The sequence below is a fragment of the Ambystoma mexicanum genome, chromosome 4q, assembly GCF_040938575.1.
Source record: "Ambystoma mexicanum isolate Mex_15411 chromosome 4q, UKY_AmexF1_1, whole genome shotgun sequence".
In the NCBI taxonomy this organism is placed as follows: domain Eukaryota; kingdom Metazoa; phylum Chordata; class Amphibia; order Caudata; family Ambystomatidae; genus Ambystoma; species Ambystoma mexicanum.
In genome coordinates, this window is record NC_090928.1 from 1,300,359,028 (window position 1) to 1,300,385,436 (window position 26,409).

A 26,409-nucleotide genomic window follows, 5' to 3' on the forward strand; every position below is an offset into this window, starting at 1 on the left:
AGTTGTAACAGTGTACCTTGTACAAAGGGGTTTGGATTTGTTGATTGGATCAACTCCCAGCCTTTTCCTTGTTTGACCATCGTAATTAGCCCTGAATAGGGTCTCCCTAAGCTGTTTTTAACTGCATGGTTCGCAAGGATGAGGTAACCATCTCTCGTGGGGGTCTTGTGCAGCCACGTTTCTTGTAGACATATAATCAAGTTCGTGGCCAGGTCAATGGAGAACTCGTTGAAAAGATGTACAAAACCCCTTGTATTCCAGGGTATCACTGTTGAGAGGTCCTTCTTCGTTTCAATTCATTGCTAAGCAGGGTTTCTTGCCGATCTACGCACAAAAATGCTCACTTTTCTTGTAGAATCGGCTTTGCCACTAGGGTCACTGGAATTCATAGAGTTTCACTGTTTCCCTGAGCTTCGATCTTGCAAGGTCTTTGGCCTTTTCATTCGATAAGGATGTATGAATGTCGTTTGAGGGACTTATTAATGCGGGCACCTCTGATTTTACCTCAAAACTGAAGAATAACAATTCCTCAGAAGCCGCAAGTATAGCCGGGCGTACCGCATGGGATTTGATATGCAGCAGTACTATATGTCAGTGCTGGTCTCTGATGCATATTCGACTATCTTGATGTCATCTGTGGTTATTGTCCGGAGAGCCGGTACACTCTGGAGTAACTTCAAGATATTCCTGCGGTTTAGGTTCATTGAGTCATTGTCTGCGAGCACATTCTCTACTCTCAGTTTGCCCAAGGAATCGTGTAACTCATTGATTGGTTTTATGATCCTGAGTTTGTTTGTTTTGGATTTTTGAGCTGCTGTGTATTTGGGATTTGGATTTGCGCCATTATGTGCTAACGTAACGGCCTCTCCAGCTGTTGGTTTTTGATTCTTTCGCTGGCATGTGATGTCGTTGGTGTTACATCTTGGAGGATTTGCCAGGTTGTTGTGCTTCTGACGGTTATGTACTGTTGAGCTGGGAGCCAGGTTCGAATTTGAGTGCTCATCTTGTTTTCTTTTCCGGTTCAGTTTTGAGTGTTGGTCAGTTCGGTCAGGCGTGTCAGCCGAGTTTTCACTCTTATTTTGATCATTGCAAGACAACAACGTTTGGTTAAGATCATCAGCCGAACTGACTATGTTGACAGGTCTGCAAGGTCGATTGATGAGGCTACAGCGTGGGTTAAACTGCCTCCAGATTCTCGACTAGCACGTTTTTTAGGATTTCCTTTGTCAGGAAACGGAAAACTCATTTATGTCATTTGATGTTTTTTCGTTGCCTGCACCATGGAGTTACGGTGCTCACGATCAAACAAACCGGGCCTGGTGGGCGTAGTTAGATTTCTTATAAATTTTCTAGAACTGGTGGTTTGCTTTTTTGCACCGGCCTTTTTGTTATTTGTTTTCTTCTTTCCTATCTTTGCCTCCGTTTCTTTTGTTTCTTTGCTCGGCGTTGAATCGTCTTTGCTGGGCCTTTAAACATAACAAATGTCAGGAGGGCGTTTTTGTTTTTGCCGGCCAGGACGTTCGAGCCAGTGTGCGGGTCTGCTGAGGCGCTGATGGAGTTTGTTGAGTCAATGTCGATGATTGGTGAGGTACTGAAGATGGGACATTGATCTCATGCACTCGCTGCAGGACTTTCCCGTTTAACTCCTCTGCAGCTATCGTGGCACCTTTATCACTAGCGCCTGTCACATCACAGCTCGAGTCGGATGGCATTCTGGTTTCAGGTAATGTTTGGATGTATGCGTTTGCTGAGCTTTTTTGTCAAGTGCCTCGGATTTGGAACGGAGGCACAGTGCTGGTCGACGGATCAGCTAGCTTTGTTCCTTTGGTGGCATGGTTTCCACTCTTCTCCCTGTGACGCAGCCATTTCATGCATTCCATCACAACCTCCATCAAAATTACCTTCTCGTGATTGTCTCTTGTTGCGAGATCACATAACCTTGATTGCCAAGCAGTTGTTTGTTCCGCTTCCTTTTCCAAGCGTTAGTAGTTGAGTGTTTAGGGTTTCCATTTTGTTTAGTTTTTCATTTAAGTTGGTTAGGATGGAACCCTGTGTCGTGATGCCATCACTAAGCGTTTCATATAGCTTGGTAAAGGGGATAAGAGCCAGGGAAGTGGCAGCTAGAACGTTGTTGTGTATTTGTATCGCTGCTGCCGTTGATATATTTGGTTTGTGGGCATCTTTTGTTTTTCCATCATGGGAGGCTGCGCCACATTGGTCATTCTGCTTTTTTTCAGATGTGTCGGCGTCAAAAGTCTTCTCCAATGTGCTTGTGTTTAGATTTATTTTTGAAATGGAGTTTGTGCCGTACGGTGGCTCTCCCTTATTTTTTGAGGAGAAAGACGATGAACTTCGTCGAGCTGAGTGTATGAAAGCACTGTTATCCGAGTTTTCAGGAGTGTGTAGCTCCCAGTCATCGAAGCTAACACGTCTTTCCTTTTTTTAAAAAATTTCAGATGCACTTCCGTTAGTTTATTTTTCATAAGTTCAAAGTCTTCTTTCAGTCTTTTCATTAGGCGCATTTCTCGCGCGGCTGCTTCATGAGGAGGTTCATACGCGCTTTCTTGTCTGGGGGTTTGACCTAGTTTTGATACGCGAGAGCCCGAGGCCTCCGCTTGCAAGGGGCTCGGGTCTATTGAAAGCAGAACTATGGACTCAGGGTCTGTTTTATCAGTTGGAACAGAAGCCTTGCTGAGTGTTGTGTTTACCGGAGAGGCAAGCGTGCTTTCATAATCGTGTTTCCATTTGGATTTTGCTAAGGACATCTTGGCTAGCCGTTCAATCGTGCTTGTGTTTGGCTGCCAATTTTGTCAATTGCTTTGTGATGTTCAATGGAGCGGTCGTTTCACCGTTTACTAAGTTCAGGGAGTCAAGTTGCTCCATGTGAGCTTTGTTATGGTCAGGGCAGTTTTGTCTTGAATTAAGGTTGCTCTCCAAAGCATCGAGATCAACTATTTTCTCAGCCGTCGAGTAGTTTCCGTTTACAAGTCTCGAAGGAGACAAAGCAGCTGATGCTTCAAGCAAATCGCTGTCGGATTCATCTAGCAGAGGCCGCGGTGATGAAGCACTTCGGTTGAGGTCAGACTTTTCTTGGTTTGTTGACGTGACGGCACGTAGAGCACTGCAGCGAGTATCTTTGTTTTCCGTCGGTGCTGTTTGCGTGGATGAAGGCGGCGGCAGCTGCGAGGGCGGGAGGTTTCCGTCACAAGTTGTGTGTATGTGTGTGAGAGACCTTTGATCATTTGGGTCATTTTGCTCGGACGCCAGTTTGGCAAGCGCCCATTTGTTTATACATGCGCTCACTAATGTGGAAAGGCGCTGGATCTTGTCATTGTTTTGTGGGTTGGTTCGCATGCCCCTCCCCGCTTTTGCCCCTAATGACTCAGCTAGTGACTCTGTTAGCTGAGCAGCTGGTAGCTGTACTACCTCACTGCTTGTAGATTGCACAACAAGAGCTTAGATAGGGACTTAATTTAGAGTGTTAGTGGAGCACAAGTCAGGGGAACAATTGCTGTTTGATGTTTCAAAAGAGCCCAGTGTTTGGATTTTCATTTGCAATGATTGAGAACCACTATAGTTGGTTTGGGGGGTTAGGGGCACCACTGTCATATCAGAGAGGGATGTCACCAGGGTTTTACCCCGATTTGTTTTTGCTTTGAGACAAGTCTGTGGACCAGAGTCTTGCATATTGTCATGACACCCACACTACCCACACGTACAATCCAGACCACCCCACCTGAGACCTGCTCCAGACGTTCCACGTGGATTCGCATCCCTAGAATCCATCACGTGCGGAGTTCCGCGCTGGGAAAACATCAATCAGGCTCCTGGCGATTGTGGCCCCGATGGAGATAGGGTGTATCACGAAACGCCGGCACCACTTCCTGGTCACGTGTCATCCGATACCGGTCACGTGATACTAGGAGATTTCGCCCAACGAATCCCGTTGTCGCTTCCTGCTCCTCTGCATCACGTGACACGCCATGCCGCCCATGTGACCTGATGGGGAAGCAGTCACATGATCTGGTCTCCGGCATAAAGGAACACTGATCACGTACTGCTCCGCTTCTCAGCTGTTCAACAGTGTTCGAGTGGCGTTTCGTTTTGCTTGGATCCCGTTCTTCTGGCTATTAGACCTTGAGTTTTGGAATTGGACTGCTTTCGTTTTTCCCCTTGGATTTGTTGCTTGGAACTCTGTTTTCTTGGATTTTTGACCTTGTGCTTCGTGTTACTGGACTGCCTTCGCTTGTACCTCGGAATTGGCATTTTGGAACTTTTGCTTCTCAGGATTTTGGAACTTTGGCTCACGGACTTAGGACTGCCTCTGGATACCGTTCTGCTTTTGTGGACTCTGTCCTTTGAACGCTGAGCACTACTTCAGGTGCATTCATCAAGGGGAACCAGGTTACCCGTCCTCCTCTGGGAATTCTATTATTCTCCACCACCTGGAGTCTACCCGCTCCCTCCTCTCACTACAACATTGGTAGGTGCTGTTCTTACTTCCTTCCTACTATTGCCCTTTGTGTTATTGACCTTGTATTCACGATTTCCTAACCTGCTTCCCTTGCAGCTACCTGGTACCCGCGCTCCTGCCTCTTGTGCACCTGTGGTCTCAATAACTGGTTAGGGAATATTCTTTGATTTCTCCCTGACCGGTGCTTGGGGACGGAGGTGTCCATAGACATCGCAGTAATCTCGGCATGACACATATCAACTCACCTCTCCGCGTCCTCATCTGCAGACTGAACTCTGCCGAGCTCTGCGCGCGCTCCATGCTCTTCTGGAGTTTTTAAGGGTGCTTGGGCTTGTTTTTCTTAAAGCCGCACTAGCACCGTTCTGATAACTGGAAACGAACACAGTAGCTGCAGCTCATCTCTCCACCACAGGTTTCTGCAGACTGAACTCTGCCGAACTCTGTGCCTTAATGGAAGGCGGCATGGTAGAAAGAAGCACTGAAGACCACCAGACAGATACAGAGCATATGTAGCGGGAAGCAGAGCTGAGGGAAGCTAGAAGCCAGTGGCAGACTGCAGAGAGGAAGCCGTCGTGACCACGCTGAGTTTCGGAGTGAGACCCAAGCTGTGATAGACGCATTAGTGGCAGATGCAAAGCCACGGAAAGCTGCTGCGGAGGAAAAGTGAGGCGCTGCACGAGAGAGAGGGATTGTGGTGGTCAAAAGCCTCGCTTCATCGCCATGTGCAACAACTGGTGAGTCATCCTAAAAAAGGGGGACAATGGGCATTGCAGACGGGCTCTCAAACGTGAGAACATTTGTATTGTATACTGATATGAATGAAAGCCAATAATTTTGAAAAACGATTTGAACAAAAGCAATTACTTTTGGAATAAAGAATTAAAGGGAAGATATTAAAAAGCAATTGTGAAACCATTTAAAAGACCCCATGAGAAATGGAAAGAGGACTTTGCAGAAAACAGCATTCTAAATTTATGAATGAACTTTATGAATTGTGAGAATGTACATTGGCAAAAGCCATATGAATGCATGAAAGCAGTAACAGGTGAAAGGTGGCAAAATTGGGATACTGTGTATGTTATGAACTGATGAGAAGTGTCAAGTAATGTGTATTGGTTGCGTGACCTGTAATGGGTGGACCGGGTGGTCCAACAACTGCGTCTAGACCGAGGACACATACCTATTGAAAGGCCACACAAATAACAACAGAGAAACCTGTGGTTGAATATAAAGGAAGTTTTGTGTTTCAAGTCAAGGAACATTTGCTTTGTGAATCCTGTGAAATGTGCCTTTGTGAAACCGGTGAAAAGTGACCAAATCAGAGGAGCTGGAACCGTGTTTTGATGAGGTTGAAAGACTTGAAAGCTTGGGAAAGAGAACCCCTTTGCATTGCAAACTGTCTTAAACTTGGGGATGGGTACCCCTTTGCATTGCAAACTGTCTTGAAGCTTGGGGAAGGGAGCCCCTTTGCATTGCAAACTGTCTTGAAGCTTGGGGAAGAGAACCCCTTTGCATTGCAAACTGTCTTGAAGCTTGGGGAAGGGAACCCCTTTGCATTGCAAACTGTCTTGAAGCTTGGGGAAGGGAACCCCTTTGCATTGCAAACTGTCTTGAAGCTTGGGGAAGGGAATCCCTTGGAATTGTGAACTATTTTGAAGTATGGGAAAGAGAACCCTGTTGCAAGCCCAGAGCTGGGAGCAGCTCTGAACAGTTACTGAACCCTTATTATTTAGATACTTTAATCTGTACATATTTTTCCAAGTATTAAGTGAGGACCAGGTTAGGTTTTGACATATACATAACTTTTAATTTGAACATCCTGATGCAGACTTTCCTTAGTTTTTGTTAGGTAGGGGAAATTCCTCTTAGAATAGGGCAAGTTAGGTCTTTTTCATGTAATAAAAGTGTATATCCAAAACTATACATCTCTTGTCTGTGTCTACTTCATGATGCCTTCACACAGTACAATGAGTACATTCAGGTAGGTGGAACTGCACACAAGTCACGTTTATTCAATGACACAATCATGTCTGCAGAGTACGACACTATCACAGGATGCCCTGAAAGATACTTTCTGACATTTGGATCGATGATACGCTGTACAGATAACAAGCTCCATATAGTTGGTCCATTTGTGTCACATGTCAGAACAGATGGCATAGGCTGCTTGACAAAGCAATGGGAAACACCAAAAACGTGCAAGATTGCATGCATGTGTTAGTCAGGAACATGGCAGAGGAGGTGTACCTTGCCTAGCTGGAGCTCACATCAGGGTAGAGATACAAGAGGCAGCGATGGAAAACATGGGAGAGACAGGCTGCAGCTCTGAGGGAGGCAGGTCAAGTGGTGGCCGAGGGAGCAAGTGAGGCAGCAAGGGAAGTGAAGGAGGCATCCCAGGGTTCAAAGGAGAAAGCGAGGAGTGCCCTGGCGAGCCTGGTAAGCATGATTCAGGAGGGACACATGGTGGCTACCAGGGAAACACGCCTCAGGATACTGAAAGGGCCAACACAATGAGACGTCACCTTATGAAGGCCCAGGGAATCTGAATGTTAGTCACAAGCCAGACAGGTCCATCACATCAGAGGCGCGAGCTGATTGTTCCATCAAAGCAATTACTGTATTGAACTTGAGCTTTGGAGCACATAAACTAACTCGTTATTCTAATGGACACTTTGCAGACAAAGTGTATTAATGCCCAAACAACTGTAGAGTATACACTATTGTTCGAGCAATTGCACAACACATAACTGACCTGACTGAGGTCCAAATGTGAGACTAAAATGAAAATAAGGATCAATGGGCTGTGTGTAAAATAGGTGTAAGAGAACAGATGGATAAACAAGCATTAGATTCAAGCAATGGGCTGATATTATTCACATAGCTTTCCATACTATCAATTTCACCATGCCTCAAAAAACTCATATCAAATGTTTTCAACTTGTGATCAAGATATATGCCCTCTGACAGGTCTTCGGAATGGACAAACTATTAAGGTTTGGTTGCATTAACATAACATAGTAATAAGGCGGTAGGTAGTATTGGCAATAACAGTGATAACAGTGGCATCAACATAATAGACAACACATACAATATAATGTAACACATTTACTCTAATTCTTATGGACATCACGGTTGTGTGACCTCAAACAAAAAAATCTGGCAAACTGGAGGGTCATATTTCCATTACATGAATATTTAGGATAAAATGTTTAACTTCAAAAACTGTAGGAAAGAATCTATAGCAACAAATTAAGGGCACAGATTTATACGGATTTCAAATCAAATTTTGAAAAAATAAAAAAAAGGAAAAATGGTTTGTTATGAAGAGTCTAGCACACACAACTAATTTCCAAACATCAGGAAATCTTGCCAGTTATGATAGAAGGTATGTCTGAAGACACAAGAAAGGGAAGTGCCATCAGTTCACAATTTGGGTGGGGTGGCGGACGAGAAATTTACATAATTACAAATAAAGTTTACAATTGCACTCATTCCAACCTAAAACCAAGAGCAGGAGCATAATGGTGCACTCTTGTTCCAGGAAGCGGTTTGCCCCTCAGAAAAGCCAGGCAAAACCAAAACAGATAAAAACAAACGAAAGGCATGTTTATTAATGTTATTGCATAGGGAGAAACAGGGGCTGAATTTTAATATCATTTTCATCAGCATTTCATTTAATTCAGTTTTTGAACTCTGGCAGATAATGTTTAGAAAAGAAATTGGTCAGATTGACTGTGGTCACATTTCATTTGGAAAAATAATATTTTGTCCACTGTGCCTTCTTTAAATTAATATAAAACCGCTACATTAGTAAGATGACAACTATTTATCATTTTATCCAGAAAAGACACCATTTGATTTCCAAATATACAGGACTTCAATTTCATTTAATTCACTGTTATGACTGTATCCACATTTATTTAGACATTTATAAATTGTACTATGGAAAACCTTTGATATCTTCAGGTTGCTCATCACACCAACAAAGTTCTTGCAAAATAGTGCTTAAAAGGTGGACATTGCACCCTCTCTTCTGTAATGTGCACCCCACTAAGCCAATCCCAGGTTAGTTAGTGAACAATCTGATCATCTCAAGTGCCCGGATAAAAGGAGGCAATAGTGTTAGAAGACAGTTTTAAGGATCCTGATGGGAAGACAAGACTAGAGTTGAGCAATGTTCTGAAAAAGGACAAATACTGCTGTGGTCTGTCAAAAGGGATTACAGACAATGCATGGTTTTCTGGGAAATTGAGAGCAGTGTTTTCCATCCACTGCCCAACTGGATTCCAAGTTCATGAAAGACTGATTGCATATTTTACCCTCCGCAGTGAGCAGAAGCAATCTTATTAAGCAGGGCGCCAGACAACATTTTTTGAAGCTGCAGTATTTTATTCCCATTTTTTGAAGTTGGGACGATATCTGGTGACACACACACAGGCTGCGGGGATAGCTCAGAGGCAACGTGTTTGTCTTGAAAGCAAGAGAATGCAGAGTCACTCAGTCCCGCGCTTAGAGACTGGTCTCTGGTATTAAGTACATAATAAAGGATGAATGAATAATTCATGAAAACTAAAGGATGCATTTTTACCTTACAGCTCCTCCTCAGGCAGTCCTCTGGCACAACACTGAAGGTACCACATAAGCGCATACATTGAACCCTTTGGGTGAAATCACAAAGCAGGCTATTTGTTGGGATGCTATTTTTTGGATGGGCATGTTGTTAGATTTTTGTGAATATCTGCTAAAGGGGACAGTACATCGCATATCAGTAGAAATGGGATTACTAACTGCCTTTTTTGTAGAGTGCTTTTTCAACTCAAGGTTTCTTGCTTCCAAAGCAGATGGATATGAAAACATAAGCAAAGCCAGCAAAACAAAAGAAAGGCAAATCAGAACAGATGGTTCTCTGGCATGCGTCTGGAGGCCAGATTGCCCGGGGTAATGTGCAGTCTCAGACACAGGGCATTTCAGACATGAGCTGCACCATTAAATATAAATAAGCCCTCTGAAAAGGAGGCAACTAGGATTGAAGGTTGGACTTGTGGAAGGTGGGTCCATCGCCATAAAGAACACTGTTGAAAAAAATATTAAAACATTAAACAATCAGATCATAGGCAGCCAGTGCCTATGGCAATGAACTGGTGATGTTACAATGTTCTAACACCTGGGAAGAGGGCGACAATGGTAGGCGCTGCTTCAGAACATTTAGCAGGTCCGAACATTCAGTCACACCAATGCTGTGCTGTCAAATAAGTGCAACAGGATCTGCGAGTCATAGGCGTAGGAGTAGAGCCTGGAGCCATTCGTGAGGATGAGCCTTGCCAATGGTAGAATAAAGGATAGTCGATAGGCAGCAGCCCTGGCCCGTGCCACATACTTGGACACTAAAGGAGGCATCATAATGGCAGAAGTTTCCTCAGCCATGAGGATTTGTAACCAGGAGTTAGGGATCAAAAGCAGCAGAGAGATCTAGGACAATGGTTACCCCATATTTACTTCACTAATGAGGTTTCACCCATCTTCATGTTCTCTGGCACCAAGTGACCACTAATTTAGTGCAAAGGGCCTCCTTGGTGCTAAATTAGCATTACAGTTCTCCGCGGTAGCTGACAAGATTCTAAGATGATTGATTTAACCACCTTGTCTCAAGTCACTCAAAATTCCCATTGGTCAGTACTTTGCGTAAGGCCCTCAGACAGGGTTACATAGAATGGGTACCTTACCACAATAGGCAGACTCTCTCCATCAGAATGCAAATATTCCAGGACGGATGCATTTCAAACACCAATGCCAGTAAAAATGAATGAGCTGAGCAGGACGGTTTTGGTCAAAAACCATAGATCTCAGTCTCATTAAAAATAAAATCTGTCACTGATTGTTTTTTTTAAATGGCAAGTGGAGTTTTCTTACCTGTATGAGTTCTCAGGTGATTAACGAGAATGAAGAATTTCCCACATTCAGGGCACAGATGAGGCTTCTCCCTGGTATGTGTTCTCTGGTGGGAAATAAGGCTTTCCTTCTGACAGAAATGATGCCCACATTCATTGCACTGATGAGGTTGTCCCCCTGTATTTGTTCTCCGGTAATACTTAAGATACCTTTAGACTGAAGCTTTTCCTAAATTCATTCCACGTGTAAGACTTCTCACCTGTAGGTGTTCTCAGGTGCTTAATAAGAGATGTCCTCACACTGACCCTTTTCCCACAGTAAGTGCATGGAGGAGGTTTTTCACCTGTATGTGGTCTCAGGTGATAATTAAGAGATCCCTTTTGAGTGACTCTTTTGCCACATTCAGTGCACTGATGATGCTTCCCTTGTATGTGTTGTCTGGTGGGCAATAAAACCTTCCTAAAGATAGAAGTTTTGCCCAAATTCTGTGCACCAATACGGTTTTTCACTTGTATGTGTTCTCTGGTGGAGATTAAGAAGTTCCTTCCCCACATTCTGTACACTGCTGAAGTGTCTCACTAGTATGATTTCTCAGTTGACAATAAGAGTATATTTTGCTCTGAACCTTTTCTTGCATTCATTTCACAGATAAGATTTCTAATCCGTATGTGTTCTCTGGTGGTGATTAAGATGTCCCTTGTCACTGTACCATTCCCCACATTCAGTGCACAGATAAGGTTTCTCACCTGTATGTGTTCTCAGGTGCTTCATAAGAGATGCCTTCACATTGAACCTTTTCCCGCAATCAGTGCATGGATGAGGTTTTTCACCTGTATGTGTTCTCAGGTGACAATTAAGAGAATCCTTTTGAGTGAAGCTTTTCCCACATTCAGTGCACAGATAAGGTTTTTCACCTGTATGTGTTCTCATGTGCTTAATAAGGGATGTCTTCACACTGAACATTTTCCCGCATTCAGTGCATGGATGAGGTTTTTCACCTGTATGTGTTCTCAGGTGACAATTAAGAGATTCCTTTCGAGTGAAGCTTTTCCCACATTCAGTGCACAGATAAGGTTTTTCACCTGTATGTGTTCTCATGTGCTTAATAAGGGATTTCTTCACACTGAACATTTTCCCGCATTCAGTGCATGGATGAGGTTTTTCACCTGTATGTGTTCTCAGATGATAATTCAGAGAATCCTTTTGAGTGAAGCTTTTCCCACATTCAGTGCACAGATAAGGTTTTTCACCTGTATGTGTTCTCATGTGCTTAATAAGGGATGTCTTCACACTGAACATTTTCCCGCATTCAGTGCATGGATGAGGTTTTTCACCTGTATGTGTTCTCAGGTGACCAATAAGAGTTTCTTTTGCTCTGAAACTTTTCCCGCATTCATTGCACAGATAAGGTTTCTCACCTGTATGTGTTCTCTGGTGGCGATTAAGATGTCCCTTGTCACTGTACCATTCCGCACATTCAGTGCACAGATAAGGTTTCTCACCTGTATGTGTTCTCAGGTGCTTCATAAGAGATGCCTTCACATTGAACCTTTTCCCGCAGTCAGTGCATGGATGAGGTTTTTCACCTGTATGTGTTCTCAGGTGATAATTCAGAGAATCCTTTTGAGTGAAGCTTTTCCCACATTCAGTGCAGAGATAAGGCTTTTCACCTGTATGAGTTCTCAGGTGCCTAATAAGAGATGTCTTTACACTGAACCTTTTATCGCAGTCAGCGCATGGATAAGGTTTTTCACCTGTATGTGTTCTCAGGTGGCAATTAAGAGATACCTTTTGAGAGAAGCTTTTCTCGCATTCTGTACACTGATGAGGTGTCTCACTAGAATGTGTTCTCAGGTGACCAATAAGAGTTTCTTTTGCTCTGAAACTTTTCCCGCATTCATTGCACAGATAAGGTTTCTCACCTGTATGTGTTCTCTGGTGGCGATTAAGATGTCCCTTGTCACTGTACCTTTCCCCACATTCAGTGCACAGATAAGGTTTCTCACCTGTATGTGTTCTCAGGTGCTTCATAAGAGATGCCTTCACACTGAACCTTTTCCCGCAGTCAGTGCATGGATGAGGTTTTTCACCTGTATGTGTTCTCAGATGATAATTCAGAGAATCCTTTTGAGTGAAGCTTTTCCCACATTCAGTGCACAGATAAGGTTTTTCACCTGTATGTGTTCTCGTGTGCTTGATAAGGGATGTCTTCACACTGAACATTTTCCCGCATTCAGTGCATGGATGAGGTTTTTCACCTGTATGTGTTCTCAGGTGACAATTAAGAGATTCCTTCTGGCTGAAACTTTGCCCACATTCTGTGCACTGATAAGGTTTCTCACCTGTATGTGTTCTCTGGTGGCGATTAAGATGTCTCTTTTCACTGAACGTTTCCCCACATTCAGTGCACAGATAAGGTTTCTCACCTGTATGTGCTCTCAAATGCCTAATAAGAGATGCCTTCACACTGAACCTTTTCCCGCAGTCAGTGCATTGATGAGGTGTTTCACCTGTATGTGTTCTCAGGTGACAGTTAAGAGATTCCTTCTGAATGAATCCTTTCCCACATTCTGTACACTGATGAGGTGTCTCACTAGTATGTGTTCTCAGGTGACCAATAAGAGTTCCTTTTAGTCTGAACCTTTTACCGCATTCATTGCATAGATAAGGTTTCTCACCTGTATGTGTTCTCAGGTGACAATTAAGAGAGTCCTTTCGAGTGAAGCTTTTCCCACATTCTGTACACTGATGAGGTGTCTCACTAGTATGTGTTCTCAGGTGATTAAGAAGAGTTCCTTTTGCCCTGTACCTTTTCCCGCATTCATTGCACAGATAAGGTTTCTCACCTGTATGGGTTCTCAGGTGATAATCAAGAGCTCCCTTTGCATTGTAGCTTTTCCCACACTCCTTGCACTGGTGGGCTTTCTCACATGTAAGTGTTCTCAGATGCATAAGAGGTTCCATCCCATTGAAAATGTTCTACATTAAAAGCAGAGGTGAGGTTTCCCACCTGTATGTGTTCTATTGAGGCGAATAGGAACGCCCTTCAGACTATACCTTTTCCTGCATTCTGGGTACAAATGAAGTGTCTCATCTACAGATCTTCACTGGTGGCAGACATTCAGTGCAATTTGACAATATGTCGTTGCAGGTGCTTTACAGAATCCTTGAACTACTTTATATAAAATGCCATGTGTTCTATTATGAATAATCAGCTAAAAAATATGGTTTTCTTCAAGAAAATTCCAAGGTCTTATGATCAGTCAACCATTCTATATATTTATTGTATCTGTGTCGTAGGATGCTGGAAGTTATCATGAAGGTGATTGGCTGAAATCACCCAGGTATTCAGTAGGCTTCTGCAATCCCATTTCATTACTTTGAAAAGCCAACTAGTTCCGAGTCCTGTATCCTTCTCGACGTGTTGATAGTGCATATTCTCTGACGCGTATTAGTCCATCAGAGAAATAAACAGAATCACTGTTGCATTTTTTCTGGGCATCATTCACCTATAGAATTAAAAGGATATTTGCATTAATTATTAATACATGCTCAAGTTTGCAGACATAACATTAACAGGCAGACTGGTTCTCAGTACTAGTGATGTGTGCTAGTTAATTGCTTTCATGTAATAAATGATAGAACTTTGAAGTCCCATTTATCAGGGACAAGCCTCTCAATGGAAGGTGCGCAGAAGTAATGGTCCAAAGACTGATAAATACAATGCAACAATTACATCCAGATGGGAGGGCCGCTAATTGATAGGTTCCAACTGTCAAAACCAGAACTTCCCTGTGTTCAGCTTCGGGATGCTGCTAGACTCTCCCTATGTACAGTCTCAGATTGTTGCTAGGCTGTCCCTGTGTTCAATCTCAGAATGCTGCTAGACTCTCCCTCTGTTCAGCCCCAGAATGCCAAGAATCTCCCTGTGTTCAGACTACGAATGCCGCTAGACCTTCCCTGTGTTCAGCCTCAGAATGCTGGTAGACTCTCCCTGTGTTCAGACTCAGAATGCCAAGACTCTCCCTCGGTTCAGCCCCAGAATGCCAAGACTCTCCCTGGGTTCAGCCCCAGAATGTCAAGACTCTCCCCGTGTTCAGTCTCCGAATGCCGCTAGGCTCTTCCCTGTGTTGAGCCCCAGAATGCTGGTAGACTCTCCCTGTGTTCAGCCTCAGAACACCACTAGACTCTGTGTTCAGCCTCAGAATGCTGCTTGAATCTCTGTGTTCAGCCTCAGAATGCCCCTAGATTCTCCCTGTGTTCAGCCTCATGTTAGCACTAGACTCTCCTGTGTTCAGAATAGCACTAGACTCTCCTGTGTTCAGCCTCAGAATGCCACTAGACTCCTATTGTGATTGTGTGCTTACTATGTTTTCTTCATTTACTGCTTTTATCACACACCAAGTAACCAGCATGGGTTACACCCCTAAAGTGGGAATATCAGAAACCAGTGACCGCATTCTCTAGTCTTGCCCAGCAGATAGTTTAAAAGGTATTTACACCTAAACCCTTCCTAGACTCTTCTGGATCAACAATCTATATATGTAAATATGTTTATTTTTAATAATTCATAAACCTCCACACATTAAATAAATCAAGAATCATATAAAAAATAAACATTGTATCTAACATGTGAACACAATACATTATTTTTTTCCTGATTATCATATCAGGATTTTAAAAAGTTGCAGTGTATAACATACTTTAGAATCTTGGGCTTGCATCAGGCAGAAAGTAAGCAATACCACAATGTCTAAAATTCAATAGTCTTAAAAGAAGTAGTAACAAACGATGGCGGAAAAACAGAGGATAGATGAAAAGTATATGCATATTAGGTTCAAACACTATCACACGAACAGACAGAGTGCTTCATATTCCAAGCTTGTACGTGTAATGCTAAAAGGAGCTGATGGAAACAAACAGCTAGTTATTAATTTCCCTGCCCTGCAATTTGATACCAGAGAATAAGTATTGGTATTATTATCAGAAAAATTAAACTGATGCAGTAAATAAGCTTTAACAGTCAATTTCTGATGTTCAGAAAATAAACACCAATCATCCTGCTTGCATTTCATTACCTGCTTAATTGTAACATTGACTTTCCATTTACTAACATTGGTTAGGAAAATAAATGACCCAAGCCCAATTCAAACAAAGATTCATGAAATCAAGTGAGTTCTCCCCAGCTCCAATTACCACTTAAAATCAATGTATTCAACATTTCTTTATCATTAGCCTGTATTGCTAGCCGGAGATGGGCAGGCTAGCACTGAAGATGTGGACTCATGGGAGGCACAGTAGATGTCACTCCCTTATAATGTAATCAAAAATGTTATTTTGTTTAATTAGAAGATTATTAATTGGCCAAACGCCTGCACCATATTGGATATTTCACTACATATACTTTGAGTGCTGGAATAAACCGCCTGACCACCATAGAATGATAAAAGCAAAACATTCCCATATTACAATGTTTTATCCTGCCAGCCACCTAGTCAATCTGGGGGCACCAACTCATGTGGTCTGGAAATCTAATTCCCAAATAGCCACATGCATATATGTTCTTAAGAGCAACTGAATCCACATACAAAATAAGCATTTGTGTATGTGTTCCTTCTGATATATTAAAACCACACATTCTAGAACTGACAGCTCCAGGGATGGCTGCCTGAAGGCTGAGCTACTGTGCCTTAACTGAATCCCTGCTCCATCATGGCTGACCCAATCATAACCGATTCAAAACAACCAGCAAAAAGGCAGAAGGGGGAGGGGGATGGAGAGAAGACCTCACATGAGAGAGAAGATAAAATACTGGACCTGCTGACTAAGGTGACTCTGGATTTCACTGAAATCAAAGAGAAGGAGTCTAGGGCAGAGGAAAGATATGTGGAACTAACTCCAACGTTAACAAAGTGGAGAGTCACTTGAATGTAGTAGATGGCACAGTGGAGAAGATGGAAAATCAAATTAAAAGACCTTCAGATAAGGAATGGAAAACTGACATTGAAAATCTCAGAGCAAGACATTTTTTCCAAGGAGAAATAATGTTAGGGTTGCTGGCCTTCTTGAAGACATTGAGAGAGGAAAGTCCAGGTGCATTCTTTAATCCAAAAGGCATTACCTTGAATTGGTATAGGCCAGCTGGGGTGGGGAAGGAACAAGTTACTTACCTGTAACTGTTGTTCTCCAGCATGGGTCTGGCATGGATTCACATGCTCATGAATATTCCCCGTCGTCAGGCTGGGAATCCTCGGTAAAGAAAAAACCAGTATCAGTTTCGTTTCTGATCTGTCTTTCGTAGTAATAACCAATCACTGGTCTCTGCGTCATACTGACCACAGCCAATGACTGCCCTCTACCTAAGCACCGCCTCTGGCAGCCATCTTCAGATTTGGAAGCACGTGAAGTGGCAGTATGACCAAGTGAAGAGCCGCAGAGGGGTAGGCGAGAGGGTTCGCATGTGAATCCATGCCAGACCCATGCTGGAGAACAACAGTTACAGGTAAGTAACTTGTTCCTTCTCCAGCATGGGGTCTGGCATGGATTCACATGCTCATGAATAAAGAATACATAGCAGTACACACATGCACAACCAGGGGAGGTGGCAAAGGCTCAACATTAAGCATCACATCAACTCAACATTAAGCATCTTACCTCCTCACCAGGCTCACCTCAGGCGAACAGGTTGCGCAGCACTGCTTGGCCGACCCTGGACTCCTCCCTGGAATCCCGGTCGACGCAGTAGAATTTCGTGAAGGTGTGCGTCGACCTCCACGTAGCAGCCCTGCATATGTCCAGCAGGGGCACACCAGATAGGAACGCCGTGGTAGCTGCGATCGCTCTGGTGGAATGGGCTCTCGGACGGCCAGGCAGCGGTCGGTTTGCCAACCGGTGACAGCACATGATACAGCCGGAGAGCCATCTGGAGATGGAAGCCTTCGAGAGAGCCTTCCCCTGATTGACAGGTCCAAAGTTCACAAAGAGTTGTGACGTCTTCCGAAAACCCTTCGTGCGGTCCACGTAGAACTTCAGCGCTCTAGCTACATCCAGCGAGTGCAAAGTCCTCTCAGCCGGCGACGAAGGCGACGGGAAGAACACAGGTAACACCAAGGGTTCGTTGAGATGGAAGTCCGACGGTACCTTGGGCATGAAGGAGGGGTGCGTCCTGAGCACTACCCTCGTGTCGTGGAAAGTCAAGTACGGGGCCTTGCAGGAAAGGGCCTGGATCTCTCCCACTCGTCGTGCGGAGGTGATGGCCACAAGAAAAGCTGTTTTCCACGACAGAAACTTCAACGGGGCCGAGTGCAGAGGCTCGAACGGAGGTCCCATGAGCTTGGTCAGCACCACGTTGAGCTCCCACGCCGGGGCCGGAGCCTTCACCGGCGGGAACGATCTGAACAGTCCCTTCATGAACTCTTTCACCAGACGATGAGACCACAAGGACGTCCGCCCCGTGGTTCTGGTGTATCGGGAGATCGCAGCAAGATGAATCTTGATGGACGCGTGTGCCAGACCAGCTTTGGCCAGCGTCAGCAGGTACGGCAGTACTTGGGGAGCCGTAATCCGTAGAGGGTTAATCTTCTGTGCGTGGCACCAGACAGAGAACCTCTTCCATTTGTGTCCGTAGCATTTAAGAGTCGAGGACACCCTGGCCTTTGCAAGAACCTCTCTGCAATCGGCCGGTATGTCGTATCCTCCAAACTCTAGCGCTGCAGGAGCCAGGCCCGCAAATTCAGCGACTTCGGGTCGTGGTGGAGGATGGTGCCTCCTTCCCTGGAGAGTAGATCCGCGTCCGCCGGCAGCTTGATCGGCGGGGACGCTGACAAGTCCAGAAGGTCCGGGAACCATATCTGCCTCGGCCACGCAGGTGCGACGAGGATCATCCTGCACCGTGACCTCTTGAGCTGGTTGACGAGCCGGATTAGCAGAGGCAAGGGAGGGAACGCGTAGAGGAACAGGCCCTCCCAGGGGAACGAGAAAGCATCGCCCATGCTCCTCGTCTGGGGAAACCTGCTGGCGAACCTCCGGCACTTGGTGTTCGTCGCCGTCGCGAACAGGTCGATCTGGGGTGTGCCCCACCGTCGGAAGAGGCGATCCACCAGATCCTGCCGTAGTTCCCACTCGTGGCAAGAGCGCAGCTCCCTGCTGAGTGAGTCGGCGATGGTGTTTTTTATCCCTGCCAGATGAAACGGCACCAGAAAAATCCCTTGGGCGACGGCCCAATGCCACAGGTCCTGCGCCTCCTTGGACAGCGCTGGGGACCTGGTTCCGCCCTGTTTCCTGATGTAAAACATGGTGGTGGTGTTGTCGGTGAAGATTCTCACCACCTTGCCCTTGAGGGACGGAAGGAAGGACCTGAGGGCCCAAAACACTGCACGGAGCTCTAGGACGTTGATATGCAGGGACTTCTCCGTCGGGAGCCAGAGTCCCCTTGCGTGCAGATTTTCGGTGTGCGCTCCCCACCCTTCCAGGGAGGCATCCGTGGTCACAGTCTCCTGGTGGGCTGGGGTCTGGAAGTCCATGCCCGCCGTCAGATGCGCGCGGGTGCCCCACCACCGTATCGCTCGTCGGAAACTCTCGTCGAGCTTGATCCTTTCCTCGAAGCTGCCCGTCGTCTGGATCCAGCGCGCATCCAGGAATTCTTGCAACGGGCGCATCCGGAGCCTGCACATGGGAATGAGGTAGATGCAGGAAGACATCATCCCGAGGAGGGACTTGATGGACCTCACTTTGGCCGCGTCGGCCACCAACATCCGTTGCACCTTGCCCAAGATGGTCCTGGTCCTCTCCTCCGACGGGGAGGCCAGAAGGGACACTGTGTCGAGCCTCGCTCCCAGAAACAGTGCGACTTGCGCGGGCACCAGGTGGGATTTGGCGTAGTTCACGGAGAATCCCAGGTCCGTGAGGAGTTGGACGGTCCTTGCCGTGTGGACCACGGCGAGCTCCCTCGTCTTGGCGCGGATGAGCCAGTCGTCCAGGTAGGGGTAGACGTGAATCCCCTCGCGGCGCAGCTGCGCCGCCACCGGTGCGAGGCACTTGGTGAATACCCTGGGTGCCGACCGTAGTCCGAAGGGAAGGGCTTTGAACTGGTAATGACGCCCTTGGACCACGAATCTGAGGAATTTGCGGTGCCCCTTTAGGATGGGAATGTGGAAGTAGGCATCCTCCAAATCCAACGACGATAGGAAGTCTCCTTCCTCCAGCTGACCCAGGACGTGCTGGAGGGTGACCATCCGGAACTTCTGCGCCTTGATGAACTTGTTCAGACGTCGCAGGTCTAGGATGGGGCGCCATCCCCCCGTCTTCTTCTTCACGAGGAAGTATCTCGAGTAGACTCCGGAGCCCCGAAGCCTCTTTGGGACGAGTTCGATGGCGCCCTTTCTGAGCATCGCCTTTACCTCCAGGAGAAGTTGAGGGACGTGAAGTTCTTTCCTGGCCACGGGGGGGACGCGCGGGCACCTTCTTTGAAACTCGAGCGCGTGGCCCCGGGCCAGGGCGTCCAGCACCCAACGGTCGGTGGAGATGGACTCCCACACGCTGACGAAGCCCGCCAGCCGGCCTCCCACCGGGGTGCTTCGGTGGGGGCCCGACCCCACGGCCGGTTCAATCCTGCTTGGACGCGGCCTTGCCGCCTTGACCTCCTTGGCGACGACGGCGGGGTCCGCTAGACTTGCCTCGTCCTCTGTAGGCCTCTTGCGACGACGAGCGGGCCGCTTGACAGTAGGAAGCGAAACCGCCGCCGGAACCTTTGGAGGCGCCCTTGCCTCCGCCGCTCCGAAAGGGCGTCCGTCGTTGCAGGACTCCAAGGGCCCGGGCCGTCTCAGTATCCGCCTTGATGGCCTGAAGGGAATCGTCCACTGTCTTCCCAAACAGGTTGTTCCCGTCGAAGGGCATGTCCAGGACTCTGGTCTGGACGTCCTGCCGGAAGTCCGTAGCTTTGAGCCATCCACGACGTCGAAGGCAAACGCCGTTGCCCAGCTGGCGGAACCCAGTGTCGGCGATGTCCGTCGCCACGGTGATGGCGTGGTCCGAGGCCACCTCACCTTCCTGCAGGATCTCAAGGGCCTCCGCCCTCTTGTCGTCCGGCAGAAAATCCAGCAGGGGAGCTATCTTGTACCAGAGCTCCCTGTCGTAGCGGGCCACGATAGCCAAGGCGTTGGCCGCTTTAATCGTCGTCGCTGCCGACGAGATTACTCTACGTCCCATAGTATCCAATTTCTTTCCCTCGCCGTCCGGCGGGGAAGTCGATGTGGAGGCCGCACCCCCCCCCGCTTTCTTCCTGGCTGCCGCGGAGACGACGGAGTCCGGGGTAGGCTGCGCCCGGAGGCATAGGGGGGCCGTGTCCGGGACCCGGTACTTTTTCTCGTACCGGTCTCTTCTAGCTGGCGTCGTGGAGGGGTTCTTGAGGAGGGAAAGGCCCTCATCCCAAATGTCGTCCAACAGAGGCACTGCGAGGACCGTCTTCCTCTTGGCCTCGCGCCGCTGATAAAGGAAGCCTTCCTTTTTCTTCTCCTCAGGGCAGAGTTGGAAAAGCTCGGAAGCCCTGGAGATCATGGAGTGGAAAGATCCGATCTCGTCGGGCGGAGAGGCCCTGGTGGGAGGCGACGACGGAAAATCCTCGTCGTATGCCTCGTCGTCCGTACCCGTCGCTGCCGTGTCAGTCCCCGTATCATCCCCTCGGGTGGACGGGGAGGAGGGCTGGAAGGGGCGCGACGGTTGAAAAGGAGGTGGTGGATGGATCCTTCTTTTCTTGGTAGGGGGAACACCAGAAGGTCCCGGTTCTGGATCCCCCGACGGGAGAGGTTCCTCCGTCGGTAACGGTAGCCTCGTCCTTATCTCAGAGCATAAGGACTGTATGGCCAACAAAATGGCCGCCGAGTTGTCTTGCGGCGCTGGCAGAGGGGAATCCGACGGGCGAGCAGGGGCCCCGTCGGTATCCTCGACGATGTCGTCGTCGTCACCTGCGTCGGGGTCCATTCCGACGGGCTGGCCTTCTTCCACGCCTAGGCCGTGGCTTAAGACCTCGATCAGCTCCTCCTCTGAGGCTGAGGCCGACTCTACGACGCCGCCCTGCCCCCCCTTCTTCCCCACGGAGGGTTTCACGGGGGTCCTATCGATGGGCACAAAGGAAGACTCCCTCCGAGGAGGCAGGGAGATTCTGGGCCCTGAGGTCGCCACCACTGGTGCAGCCACCACAGGCTGAGCCAGGGCCGCCGCGACCGTTTCGATAGAGGGCTTGGTCGGATGGATCAAGGCCTTCACCACCTTAGGTGCGCTCACCGCCTTATCCTTGAGGGAGGGGGCACTGCCACGCTCCTCTGCCTTAGAGCTCGACCGGGGCCTCTCCAGGAGCTTCGCCGGGTGCTCGGCCTTCCTCTTACCCGACCCAGAGCGTTGGCTCGTGGTTGATGGTGCCGGGGAGGGTGCGCCCTGCCTGGCGCCCGTAGAGCCCGACCGTTCGGCGCTCCCGGTGCCAGCGGACTCGCGGTGCTTGGCCTTATGTTGGGCCCCCGTCGCCGGGGCGCCCTCAAAGGTCTTAGAAGACCGCTCGGATTTCTTCTTCTTCTCGCCAGACGGGCTCTTACCCTCCAGCCAGTTGGCGAGACGTTGATGGCGGTCCTTCATGGTCCGTTCCGACATGTTGCCGCAAAACGCACAGTCCTTTTCCACGTGCGTCTTGTCCTCATGAAGGCAGTAAAGGCAGAAAGAGTGTTCGTCCTCCTTGAAGACGTTCTGCAGCTGGCATCCAGGGCAGACCCTGAACAGCTTTCCGGGCGTCGAGCTTCCCTTCTCCTGGGCCATCTCCGAGACCGGGCCTGAGAAGCTTCTGGAGTCCTCCGAAGTGTAGCTCGACGAATCTTCACCCTTGAGGGGCACAGATGAATCCGACACGGGTCCCCGTTGATCGGATGTAGGATCGGTGGAGCTTGAGGCTCTTTTGACCGAAAGAATTGAAGTTTTTTTGTGAAAAGCGCGAAAAAATAGCACTAACGCTCGAGAGCAATAGCACGAGGATCCCAACACATGAACGTGCGGTAAAAATCTGAAGATGGCTGCCAGAGGCGGTGCTTAGGTAGAGGGCAGTCATTGGCTGTGGTCAGTATGACGCAGAGACCAGTGATTGATTATTACTACGAAAGACAGATCAGAAACGAAACTGATACTGGTTTTTTCTTTACCGAGGATTCCCAGCCTGACGACGGGGAATATTCATGAGCATGTGAATCCATGCCAGACCCCATGCTGGAGAATGCAGTTTTCTCCTTGGCATGGTCTGTCTGGGCTATTTGCCAATAGCCTGACGTTAGGTCAAATGTGCTGAGGTACTTGGCTGCACCAAGTTTGTCCACCAGCTCATCTGTCCTAGGCAAAGGATGGGCATCAGTGGTGGTGACTGCATTTAGAGCTCTATAGTCCACGCAGAATCTCAAGTCCTTGGATCCTGCCTTTGGTACAAGCACAACTGGGCTAGACCATGGGCTAGTAGAGGGCTCTATAACCCCGAGTTCAAGCATCTTGTTGACTTCATTCCTTATGTGGGATCTGATATTGTCTGACATTCTGTACCCCATGCTTTCGACAGGCAAACAGTCACCAGTGTGTATGTCATGCTGGCCCCAAAGGGTCAAGCCTCGTGAAAGTGAGAACAGGGAGGCAAACCTGATTTAACAGTAACTTGCACTCATCCTGCTGGTCAGATGTGAGACTGGAAGAGAGATTAACTCCTTCCACTTGCTCATCTAAAGGTAAGCCTCTGAGGAGGTCAGGCAGAGGTTCACTCTCCTCCTCCTGAGCTGAAACTAGAAGCAGAGATCCTATGTCAGGTCTAGAGACATAAGCCTTTAAATGGTTGGTGTGAAAGACTCTGGGAGCCTCCTTAGGACTGCCTAAATCCACCAGATAGTTCACCTCTACAAGTTTACCCACAACCTTGAAGGGTCCTATCCATTTCTCCTGCAAGGCCCTCTGCCTTGTTGGGACCATAACAAGAACAAGCTGGTCTTGAGTAAACTCAACCATGTTAGCCTTCTGGTCATGCCAATGTTTGACCAGAGCTTGACCAGCCCTCAAGTTATCACTTGCCTCTGCCATCATGTGTGACATTCTCCTCCGGAGACCTAGCACATTTCCAGTCACTCTGTCTGGCTTGGGGGAAGGAGCACTCTCCAACCCCTCCTTAATCAGGGCCAATGGACCTCGGACTGGATGGCCATAGAGAAGTTCGAAGGAACTGAATCCTACTCCCTCCTAATGGACTTCTCTATAAGCAAAGAGAAGGCATGGCAGTAGAAGGTCCCACTTTCTTCTAAGGGGTTCTTCTAAAGCACCAATCATGCTCTTCATAATTCTGTTAAACCTCTCTATGAGCCCATTGGTTTGGGGGTGGTAGGCAGTTGAGAACTTGTAGGTGACTGCACAGGTTTTCCACGTGGCTTGCATGTAGTGGGACATAAAATATGATCCCCTGTCAGATATCACCTCCTTAGGAAAACCCACTCTGGTAAAAATACCAAGTAAGGCCTTAGCCACAGCTGGAGTCGTAAGAGTCCTCATAGGTATGGCTTCAGGAAATCTAGTGGCATGATCCACTACAACCAGGATGAACCTGTTGCCTGAAGATGTGGGAGGGTCAAGAGGACCAACAATGTCAATCCCAACCCTCTCAAAAGGAATTCCCACCACTGGGAGAGGCACTAAGGGTGCCACATTCTTGGACCCACTCTTGCCAGAGGTTTGGCAGGTGTGGTAGCTTCTGCAGAATTTGTCTACTTCTGTACCCATCTTAGGCCAGTAGAGGTGCAGGGATAACCTTTCTTTGGTCTTCTTAAAACTTAAGTGACCAGCCAAAGGTACCTCATGGGCTAACTGCAAAAACTGGAGTCGGTTCACTAGAGGTACTACAAGTCTTTTGTAGCCTCCAGGGGTTGTCTCAGTTGGTTCACTGTAGAAGAGGCCATCCTCCCAGTGCAACCTATACTTCCCAGGCTCAGTCCCATTGAGCGGAGAAGTGGCCTGTTGGCGAAGACCTTCCAAGGTAGGACACTCTCTTTGTCCCTTACTGAAATCTTCCCTGTTGGGTCCACCTTCTTCCAGTAAAGACTGCAGCTCAGGATGGTCAACAGGGTGAAGATCTCCTACCAAGGTAAGATCCTCTTCTAAATCCGATTCCTCAGTATCTAGTTTGACCATACAGGTTTAAACCTCACACTCAGCCTCAGCTGGTGTGGGAGTCACAGGTGTGACTTTGGACAGTCTCGGAGATGTCCTTCTGGGCACAGGAGTCCTTGCTGGTGTCTTGCTGGCAGACTTAGGTTTCTGTCTTTTCCTGTCCTGCAAGGGCAGCAAGTCCTGTGGACTTGGGGTGATAGTTTCCTCTATCATGTCCCCAGGAGAGCCTCTTAAGGTTCTCTCCCTTGCAGGCCTTGTGAGCTCCTGCTTCCTTCTGCTGGGGGGCCTGGGGGTACTAGACACAACTCCAAGAGTGTTAAGGTCATTACTCAACAGGACCCTCCCATGTACGTTATTTTGCACACTTACAGATATCCTGACAATCATGTCATTACACTGGATGAGAGCTGGTAACTGGGGAACCATTTGCACAGGGCCTCCAGCTAACTTGGTTAAGTGTTTGGGTGCCTTCGCAACATCCTCTACTTTGAAAATACAGTCATCAACCACAGTTATGCTGGCTCCAGTGTCTCTGATGGCAGGGGTCTCCTGACCATTCACAAGAACACTATCTTTGTAATACTCTTTTGTATCTTTGTAATTATCTGGGATTGAGTTATAGACATCTAAGTTCTGTTGTTCCCAAAGACCCAAGGACACTAAAGAAACACTAGCTGAGACTCTAATGGGCTCATCAGCTAGTAGCTGAAAGTTTCCACTGGTCATAGGTACTTCATCCACCTGGGAGAAGGCTAAGGAGACAGTATTGATCCCTGAAGGTTTACCCTTACACTTGGGATCTCCTTTCACATGGCCAGGCAACCCACAAACAAAGCATTTCCCAAATACTCTCTGGAATGGGGTTTTGCTCTGACCTCCATCTGGTGTGGTACCAGGTGGTACACTAGCTTGATTCGATTTACCTTGTGGCTTACCCTGGTTATGTTTGGGGCCCTCTTTTAGATTGGAGTTAGTGGAATTCTCTTTGTTGTCTTTCTTTGGCTGTTTCCCCTCATCCTTCTTCTAAGTAGCCCCAGAATCCTTGTGAGTAGCCCTGTTGGCAACCCACAGTTCAGCAGCCTTAGCTAGTTTCTTAGGATCTATCGCCTTTGAATCAGCCAAGTGCTGTCTAAGCTCAGGAGAGCAGACATCAAAAATAGACATTACAAGATTCCTCAAACCTTCATAAGTGTTTACTTTGTAACCCTTAACCCAACCATCTAAGTTTTTCAAACATTCACACACCCAGGTAACCCAAGGGGTACCATCATGCTTTTTGAGGGTTCTAAACCAAGATACTGGGAAGGGGTCTTCCCAAATCTAGCTATTAATGCTAGTTTGACACACTCATAATCCTTCTTATCCACCTCCCCCAATTCCATTACAGCATCACTTGCAACAGGGGGGAGCCTAGAGAAAAGCCAAGGAATCAACTGATTCCCTGAGATACCCTGAATCCCATGATTGTACTCAAACATTGCTAACCAATCCAAAATATCAAGTTTAGTCTCATACATACCAATCATTTCCTTTGGCATACAGGGTCTCTTAGGGCTGGACGACCTAGAGGACTCTGGGAGAGAAGCATTTTCTAGAGACAGTTTCTTCATTTCTAGTTCATGGTTCAGCTCCATTTCTCTGAGCCTTAACTCTTGATGTTTCATGGCAGTTTGTGCATCAATATGTGTCATGATTACTGCCCCTCATGTCCCCAGCCCTCTAAGATGTCAGGCTGGAGCCAGGCCACAATCACCAACATGGCCCTCAAGGGCCTCTCCATCCCTCCAAAGACCCACTTGGAGTCAGACTTGTCGCTTGTGGCACCAGACTCACTCACTCCCATAGGATAACATTGGGGATTGGACTTGTAGTGCATT

The 26,409-nt window shown here is 47.5% G+C and overlaps 1 protein-coding gene across 5 annotated transcripts in view; it reads right to left on the reverse strand.

Moving 5' to 3' along the window:
* Positions 1-7,559: 7,559 nt before the first annotated feature.
* LOC138468399 (zinc finger protein 850-like) overlaps positions 7,560-26,409 on the reverse strand; it is a 213,811-nt gene continuing 194,961 nt past the window's right edge. For all 5 annotated transcript variants that reach the window (XM_069608952.1, XM_069608951.1, XM_069608953.1 and 2 more), the window contains one exon: positions 7,560-13,872. In XM_069608952.1, the coding sequence (XP_069465053.1) occupies positions 11,021-13,327 (2,307 nt within the window). In that variant the 5' untranslated portion in view covers positions 13,328-13,872 and the 3' untranslated portion in view covers positions 7,560-11,020. The remainder of the gene's footprint in view (positions 13,873-26,409) is intronic.